The sequence below is a fragment of the Labrus bergylta genome, chromosome 6, assembly GCF_963930695.1.
Source record: "Labrus bergylta chromosome 6, fLabBer1.1, whole genome shotgun sequence".
NCBI classification, from domain to species: Eukaryota; Metazoa; Chordata; class Actinopteri; order Labriformes; family Labridae; genus Labrus; species Labrus bergylta.
The window spans coordinates 22,080,524-22,090,129 of NC_089200.1; the positions used below are offsets into that span (position 1 = coordinate 22,080,524).

Here is a 9,606-nt window from a genome sequence, read left to right on the forward strand (position 1 = left end):
GCCAGAGGTGGTCAGCACTGTGGGCGCTGATGACATCGAAAGGAGGAGAGACTTTCGACCAATCAGCGTGCGTTTCCCAGCTCCTCATCTCCCCTGTTAATGCAATGGGAAAGGTGAGCAGCAGCCCAGATTGTTGCGATTAAAAGGATTTAAACGTCAACGTTTGAGGACGACTCAGTAAAAAAAGCGAGAAGGTATCTTAGAAGTCGCTAAAAAAACATATTGTTTTGTTTCCTTTTTCGTTGTCATTGAACGTTTCTGTCAACCTGTTTGCGCAGCTAACGATGGACGTCAACAAGTCGGCTAATTTGACTGCATGTTACCTGAGCTAGCAGCTGTGAGTTTAACCAGGGAAAAGCACGACCGTAGAAGTATTGAAACATTAAACCAGGTGAGGGTAGCTCAAAGCTGTATAGTTGACTGGCAGCTTGTCACACTGTCCATTTAAACCAGCTGAGGGAAGCTAACTCGATGTTAGCTGTGTGTCTGCAGCCTGTCTGTGCATGCATCATGTGAGAGTGACTGTGGCTGTCAACTAGGTTTTGTTTTGTTTGTCGGGGAACGGCCTGAGCATTTTATCCATGTGAGTAGGCTACATATGAGTGGTAGTGACAATTCATGCGTCCTTAAGTCGTGACACCTTTATAAGAAGTACAGTGTTGATACTGATTGATTTTGATTTAAGTTGTATTTCTGTAGGATGGAGAATGACAGCGACCCCCGGTCTCGCTGCCGAGCCTTTCCTAAGATGCCCACCCACCCTGATGTGGACACACCTTTGGAGGAGGAACAAAATAAAGGGGATCACCAGCAAAGAAATGGGGACACCCTCATCACCAGCAATGGTAAGAAAATTACAAATTCCTTGTCAGCAGGCCCAATGGAAAGGACAATGACCTCTTATTCCAGAGGAATTAGAGATGCGATGTGCACTTGATTCAACCCTTACCTCCCTTCTAGGTTGTACTGAATTTCCAAACACATGTTTGCCAATGATAGCATTTCTCAGACGACTGGATGATTTTTCCCTCTTAAGCAATGTGGATTGACTTGTTGTGGTTCACTTTGTTGCCCAATGACCGGGTCACAGCTTCTCCATGTCACAGAAAGGAAGGTCATGTCAATAATAAAATATTGAGGAATGTTGACTGAAAAACAGCAGACTGGCATGTTATAGACAACATGAACTGGCTGCATTTTTAGAATTAAGTACTGGATTTGGAATGATAAAAAAAAAACACTTAAAAGTTATGCTTGTAAAAATAGCTCCCTGCTTTCAATACAATATCAAATTCAGAACATGTTTTGTGTGCTATACTGTTTCTTCTATTGATCATGGTGGTGGTTGAGGTGGAGTGTTACATCTTCTTTTCTCTGTTTGTTTGACTTCAGCAACTTTCCAAAGTACGTTATTCACCGTCAAGGTTGGCGAGGTTTATTTTGACAGTAATCTTCAAAACAATCAAATGAATTTACTCAGTTTCTGGACAATAGGTTGTAATTGCTACAAAATGTCATGGGTGTGTCTCCCTTTGGATGTGGCAATACTGGATCTAAAGTTTGTATTTCCCAGATTGTTTTGACAGGACTTGATTAGAACCTCGTTTAGTATAAGCTCATTGTCAAGTTTTTCAGTCACTGTCAAAAATGTTAATCTTTTAATAGAAAGTTTCATTGTTGGGCTGCTTATGTAACTAAAATCAGTTGTTTGTGTGTGTGAACTGTAAGCGATTTTTTTTTTCTTGTGCATCTCCTAAAAGGCAGATAGCCACTTAAACATTAACTATTTTGTTATCAATTAAAACATTTGACAATGGAGGGAATTGATGTTGGCATTTAACAGGTCAAAGTTCTATTGTGTCATGCTGACCGGGCAACTCTGTTGGCACTGTTGTTAATTCAGGTGTGACCCTAGCATTATTATTTAATGTGGGATAATTATCAGCAGCATGTTGACTTTTTTTATCTTATCTGCAGACTCATTTGTTCTGTTTTGAATTTCAGGAAAATTTGAAGTGGAACATGTAATCAGCAAAAAACTACAGCTGAAAAGAAAAGCAGAGGTTAGTAGATTGGTTTTTGGGTGTAGAAGAGGCAAAGACCTGGGGCATTTTCAACCAATACAGGTGTAAAAAGCTTCCAACACTTTACTAACGCCTACAAGACTTCTACAGATATTTACAGCTTAGGAATCACTTTGACAAAAAAAATTCAAACTAATATAGGCAGAGAAATGGGTCTTATTTTCATTGATGTGTATACAGGTAACATTCACAAAAAGCTTGTATGAAGATTACACTCATGTCTTCAATTGTCCAAGAACAACAATACTGTAGGAGACGGAAGCAAACATTACTCCAACAGAGGAAGAGTGGTTAAATATCTGTAAAATACAGTCTACTGCTTCCTGTTCTGGTCCATGGGGAGAATTTGCATAGAAGAATATTACCAGGTTTTTCCGTCACTCCCTAAAGAAAGCGAGCGAAAGAAAGCGAAAGTGGTTATACGAGGAGCCACCAACAAATAGGGATAGATGGCGATTGTAAGTATTTAGAAAGTATTGGTCCAAATGGTTAAATCCTGAGTAATAATTATATAGAAAATAAATAATATGTGCATTATTACCTTTTCTGACTTTCTGCTTTGCTTCTTCTCTTGTTTTCTGTGATTTATTCAAGGTGTTTATATGTAAGTGCACTATGTATAGAAGACAATCATTTTGAATTCTCCATGATAGACTGAGACTGACATTTACCTGAGGTGATCTGATATAGTGTCGGGGTTCTATCCCCAGTCTCTCTTCATAATTGGGACTATTGAGATTGTAACCCTTAATGGAAAGTTCACAACAAATAACACATGAGCTGCAACACTTCATGGCCTGTTTATTCAGCTATACAATTTATGTTGTTAAAAACCTGGGCCATAATTAAATAACATCCAAGATGGAAAACTCTTGAAATTGTTTAATTTCCACCAAATATAGATATTTTTTTTCTTCATCCTGCTGTCAAGAAACAATACATTTCAGGTTCACACATCCACAGTCAGGAACACTTGTCTATATTTGTATTGTGCATATTTTTAGTTTGATGAATTTTCTGTTCCACTTACACAAATAATGTTTTAAGAATTGTTTCAAACTGAAACCTTATTAGATTGCTTTCAGTCTATATAAATCCTCTTTGCTGTTTCATTTGTTCTGTCTCGAGGATTTTCTGACAGAGGACATAATCATTTTTATTAGGGCCCTACCGATGTGGGATTTTTGGGGCCGATACCGACATTGATATTTGGGAGGGAAAAAATGCGATACAAATATATCGGCCGATATCTTTCTTAGATCTATGCTCGATCTAAAGAGATAGATATTGATATTCACATTTATTGTGTTGATCCCTCAAATGCAGTTATCTATCACTATTGAAAAGATAATAAAGACAAAACTGGAAAGTGATTGCGCATGTACCTACATCTCTGCTTGATACTCTATAGGGTGATAATGCTTGTTGTAATTCATATAACACACTCTGCTGGTGCAAGAGAACTGCTAGTTTAATACAATTAAACTCAAATGAAATGCTATTTGACTGATGAATAAATCTAGTACTATAGTCACATATCTGCGATCAAATTAGCTGATACTGAGTCACAGGATATGTTAATATCGGCCGATATTATCGGGTGGCTTATTAATCAGTTGGGCTCTTATTTTTGTTATTGGCAAATGACACAGTTTGTAGTTTAAGACCAGTTACTTCACAGTGGCTTATAAAAACCTATATACTTCCCTGAATGTAAACAGGATTGTGATTTAAAACAACTGCATGACAAATTAAACTATTAAAAGTGTTATCATCATAATGCTAACACAGGACAGGACTCATAGTTTGTTTACTGTTAATATCATAAAGTTAGCTGTGCTTTTTATCAACAGCAATTTATACATTTCTTCTCACGAGGCTGGCATACCAGAAATAACTGAACTAAAAGAATCACAGCAACTACTGATGATTGCGTAGTTGCCTTTGTGGGTTTCTCCACGACACATTAAGGAAGCAATTTTGCCGTCTATTGTTGAGAAATTAATACCAATGCTAATTAAACTGTAGCTATAAATCTTCTTCTCTTCAGCATCTTTATTGCCACATTAATATATGCTACATTATGTGTTTTTTTTTAAATTCTAAACAGTTTCTGCTGTCTATGTTTGAATATCTTTTGCTTTATCTCAGTACCTGAAAAGTGACCTGATGCGTCAGTTTGACAGTCAGGTCAATGACTTCATGGACAGTCTCATCGAGGAGTCGGCCAGCCTGGAGCCAGCACCTGTACCCGCTGTCTTCTCACCTCGACTGTCAGACAAGGAGAGGAGCAAACTAAGGTGCTGCCTAATGACTTCAATTCATTTCGTGGTTGAACTTATTACAAGATTTAGACGAAACAGGCAGGCTTTCCCCATTCGTCCCTGGTCATGCACATCCTTTTTCGACTACAGAATTACATTTTGAAGGTCACCTATGTCTTTTGTCTTTTTTTCACACAGGCATATCCGGCCCCCTCATGGCCAGGGGAAGCTGTTTGTCAGTCGCAGGTCCCTCTTAGAGTAAGTTGGCACACTGATATGAATGAAATGTAAATTTTACTTCATGAAAGCTCAAGTGCAACACAGCAATTGTTCATAACGAAGACTTCCTTGAGATTTTCTGCCACTTTTCAAACGTTTGTTAACATCGGTAAAGTCGTAAAAAGTCTAATTTCATCTTCTTCTTTTTCTTTACAGTGAACTGTTTGAGGTGAACCACATCCGAACCATCTACCACATGTTCATCGCCCTGCTCATTCTCTTCATCCTCAGTACACTGGTGGTAGATTTCATTGATGAAGGCAGGTAATTTCCAAGACTGCTGTGAATAAAGCCATATTTTTATCACCTTTTCAATCAAGTCCATTCCATTGAATAAATATCATCTTACCTGTTTAGCATATGCATTTTTTTAAATAATTTGATTGACACAAAAATGAGTGAAGAACAAGAATGAGAATATGATGACATGAGTATGTAAGAGAGAATAGCCTAAACGCCCTCTGGGCCAAAAGCATAATTTTTACTCAATATTTATGTTAGTACCAATATTGAAGACAGATCAGAACAATACTTGGCAGCAAGGCATCCCTAAATATCCATCTTGTGATCCAGTGATTTGTCTTTTATAGCTTTCACTTTTTGTAAGAGCTTCAATCTCACCTGTGTTTTGAATCTCCTGTTCCTCAGACTTGTCTTGGACTTTGATTTGCTGGTCTATGCATTTGGACAGTTCCCCCTGGTGGTGTGCACGTGGATCTGCATGTTCCTGTCTGTGCTGATGGTTCCCTACACCCTGTTCCACCTGTGGTCACAGACCCAGTCCGGCTCCTTCAGTCACCCTTGGTTGTACAGTTTGCTGTTTGGCTCTGTATTCCTGCTCTACCAAGCTCTGTGTCTAGGATTCCTGCCTACATATATTGCATTGACCAACAGTTTGCCACCTGCCTCCAGCTTCATCGTTATCCTGGAACAGGTAGATGAATCAGTGCAGTTTCTTCCACTTTATAAGCAGGACCATATCCATGGCTTGAAATGTGCTGTATGATCGTGCTCTCTCTTCTAAAGACTGACTTTAAAATGTTCTATCTGCTGTGATGTTTTGTATTATTGGTGTAATTCCAGGTGCGTCTAATGATGAAAACCCACTCCTTTGTCAGGGAGAACGTACCAAGAGTCCAGAGCTGGGCAAAAGACAAGACCAGTATGTAACTTTCCAGATCACGCATATTCATTTTATCTTTGTTGTTTACCCTGTTTATCCATGCACTTGATTTTTATTTTTTTTGCCAGTTCATGCAATTTATTTATTTCTGATGGCAACTGTGTTCATTTGTTCTTGATGTCCCTATGCTTATAAACAGTATCTTCTGTCATCTGTAGGCCCCAGCCCAGTGGTCCCTCAGCTGTCTCAGTATCTCTACTTTCTGTTTGCACCCACACTCATCTACAGAGACCAGTACCCCAGGTAAACAGACCTTCTTATTGTTGGTTAATTGTTACAAAAGGTAGCCCATGTGTTTGGTAAAACTATTATTCCCACATAATGCAGGAACCCAACGATCCGGTGGAGCTATGTGGCTACAAAGTTACTTCAGGTACCGACTTTCTTTTAGCTGACCTTATTAAAAATGTCAAGAGAAAAGATGTACCATTTAAGTCTAACCCTGCTCACAATTTTAACCATTCCTACCACACAGGTCCTGGGCAGTCTGTTTTATGCCTATTACGTGTTTGTGCGGCTCTGCATCCCTCAGTTCCGTAGCATCAGTCTGCAGCTTTTTGACCTGAGGACCATGGTCCTCTGTGTCTTTAACTCTATTTTGCCAGGTAAGATCAGCAACTACCCTATCATTTATGTAATAGTCTTAGTCTCAATGAGGATACAGTAGTTAATACATTTAAAACTTTCCTCAAAAAATGTACTTTTTTTTTTCCTTTACAGGGGTGCTGGTTCTCTTCCTGGGATTTTTTGCCTTCCTCCACTGTTGGCTGAATGCTTTTGCTGAGATGCTTCGCTTTGCTGACAGAATGTTTTATAAGGTACTTGTGCTGTCCCTGGCTGTTGCAGTTTTTTTTAAATTAAGTTTATATGTGTTTATAATATTTGACTTAAGTGATTTTGATTGCACATGGTGATCACACAGGATTGGTGGAATTCAACCTCTTTTGCCAATTATTACCGCACTTGGAATGTAGTCGTCCATGACTGGCTGTTCTACTATGTGTACCGGGACTTCCTGTGGGTCAGTGCTTTTTGATATTGATAATGATATTTCTATTTGTGAAAACAAATAAATAAAATAACATCATTTTGAAAAGCAATTTATAAATGTCCCGAACACATTACCCAAGTAATGCTAATAGAAAAATGAATGGAGACGACTAAACTTGTTTGAGGTTTTAACTTGTCTGTTCTCTCTGCTGTTTTCCTTCCAGATTTCTCAGAAGCGTTTTAGACCAGCAGCCATCCTGTTTGTGTTTACAGTGTCTGCAGTGGTCCATGAGTACATTCTTGCAATCTGCTTTGGATTCTTCTATCCCGTGCTTTTCTGCCTCTTTATGTGTTTTGGAAGTAAGACTTTAATACTTCTCAATTCTTCACAGACTGTAACTGTGCTTTTATTACACAATCAGCCTGTAAACATTTAATTTCGATCATTTAGTCTTTTCACTCCTCACCCTCTCACAGTGATGTTTAACTTCATTCTGCACGACCAGAGGAAGGGTCCCATCTGGAACATCATCATGTGGACGTCCCTATTCCTGGGTCATGGAGTCATTATCTGTCTGTACTCTCAGGAGTGGTATGCCCAACGTTACTGTCCCCTGAAGGAGGTAACACCAGCAGCATTTAATGCAGATTGTAAATTAGTTCATGCTGTGTCAACACAATGCATGAAAACAAAGTCAGGTTCAGGTGAAGATATGATTATTATATGATGTTTGTTTTTTTCATTTCAGTCTTCGTTCTTTGAGTTACTGAAGCCTCGCTCCTGGAGCTGTCAGAGAAGCCTGATGGCAAACTCTGACAGGCTGTGATCTACGTTTGGACTACTGGCTAGGACAATCACCGATCAGTATAAATTTGACAAGACTTTCAGTTACCTTCATAACATCTGGTCTTTCATTGATTTATTTTATTGTACTGAGGCCAAACTGTTCTTTGTAAAGGCCTTACTTAACTGTTTTTATGTTTCAAAACCTACTAAATTACAAGTTCACATGAAACCTCATGTGACCTATTTTAATGTTTATATATTATTTATATTTCAGATGTATTCCCTTTGACTTAATCCTTTTACAACTTTAAACCTCCTCCTTGTGCCAATATGATAATTAGAATCATGATTGCAGCTGAATACAAACATTAACAAATGCAGTAACAGTCAATATTTAACAAATGTTGCGATTACCAGTACTACTCTAATGTCAATAATATTCAGTAAGTTGTTTATAAAAAAAACATTCAATTTTAGTTCTGTTCACTGGCAATAAGATTGATTTTTAAAAAGTGGTGTATTATATACATTTGTGAGGAGCTGTGGCTTCTGCATTATACTGAAAAGATCCCAGTCGACATCTCTCGAGGAAAATAAGGGTTGTGTATGACGTGGTGATATAGTTGGAATATTATTTATAGTAAATCTAAGACTTTGATAGAGAGTTTTTACAGATAATGGTACATTGGAACCCTTATATTTCCCCAGACCCAAAGTTAATATTTCTTTGCCTTTTATTTCCAGATGTAAGGCCACATGAATGTTGGGTCATTACAATTATCCCATCTGTATTGTTAAGGAACAGCGCATTTCATTATGCTGGTTGGAGTTAATGACTGCTGAATGTATACTTCATGATTTGATTTCTTTTTTTTTCTGGTTGAAATGCATGTACCTACATTGAATCTGGATGACGCTTTAATTTGTTCATGACCATTTTCAATGGTCATTGTTTATGTGAAGGTGACTTAATAATGTTGTTACTGTTGCAGCTGGCTGCTAAATGTTGTAACATTGACATCATGATGATACTTGATTAGCATTAAGGGCTACAGTCTGCACTGTGAGGGTAAATTGAATGAGACAGTGTTTGGTTGTTAATATCACACAAAAATTCAACAGAATGCTCATGTTGTGTAACTAATGGGAAAGGAATATAAATGCCCAGTGTGCTTATAGTCTCAGTGGTCTTAAAATGTGTTAACACATTTGCGTATTATTGAGGAAATAGCTAAGCCAATGCACAGTTAATATTGCCAATTCTGATACATTACAATGCTAGGAGACTGTATTTATTTGTGAATGATGAGATGCAAAATACAAGGTTAAAACCAGCAATGGAAAACTGCACTTTCCAAACTGTATGACCACAAGGTGGCACTGTATTCAAAGGTTTTAGTTCTGATGCTTCTTCTACTCAGATCTGCTGCCTGGTCAGGAGAAAATGCAACTTCCCCTGTGAGTCCCTTCCTTGCAAATTTTATATTGACAAACACAAATACCAGCAACCTACTTTTTGTTTATTTCTATAGATAATAAAATAAATAGTGAAAAAGGCCAGAGGTAGGCTACTTGCTGTGAAATGACTCTTAAGAAGTCTATATTTGGCTGAAGCCTTAATCTGAGATGTTGATAGGATTATTAATACGGATAGAGAACAAAGCAGCAGACATGCTGCGCCATACAGATGCGATATTTATTTTTTGGAGCATACTTTTTCCTACTTGGTCATGGGTGTTCATTGTGTGTGGTTTTTGTTGTTGTTTTGCCTTGACTAGCTCACTGTGTCAAGTGGCAGTTTTACAGATTTGTATATTTTGGGCTGTAGACACATTTCTGATAAATGATGTAATGACACATTAAAATGTTTAAACTATGAAGAATAAAAATTAAAAAAAGAGTTTGAAGTATTGGTGCCCTTTTCTTTGTTTTTATATATGTTCTGTATAAAATGGTGAATTAAACAATTGAAAAATGTCGAAGGAGTCTGTCTTATTGTATGTACTCATCATGGAAACT

The 9,606-nt window shown here is 37.8% G+C and overlaps 1 protein-coding gene across 9 annotated transcripts; it reads left to right on the forward strand.

Moving 5' to 3' along the window:
- Window positions 1-52: 52 nt before the first annotated feature.
- On the forward strand, window positions 53-9,565 carry soat1 (sterol O-acyltransferase 1). Of its 9 annotated transcripts, none has more exons than XM_065956009.1 (17): window positions 90-194; window positions 279-391; window positions 686-845; window positions 2,005-2,063; window positions 4,236-4,384; window positions 4,547-4,606; window positions 4,784-4,891; window positions 5,276-5,561; window positions 5,711-5,789; window positions 5,969-6,053; window positions 6,138-6,183; window positions 6,286-6,415; window positions 6,531-6,628; window positions 6,733-6,831; window positions 7,025-7,160; window positions 7,278-7,423; window positions 7,550-9,565. In XM_065956009.1, the coding sequence occupies exons 2-17, from the start codon at window positions 317-319 to the stop codon at window positions 7,625-7,627; spliced, it is 1,794 nt and encodes a 597-aa protein (XP_065812081.1). In that variant the 5' UTR covers window positions 90-194; window positions 279-316; the 3' UTR covers window positions 7,628-9,565. The 9 variants fall into 9 exon arrangements, with proteins under 9 accessions (XP_029132813.2, XP_065812084.1, XP_065812082.1 ...); XM_065956014.1 differs by having other exon boundaries at window positions 700-845; XM_029276980.2 differs by lacking the exon at window positions 279-391 and having other exon boundaries at window positions 53-194; window positions 700-845.
- Window positions 9,566-9,606: the final 41 nt, after the last annotated feature.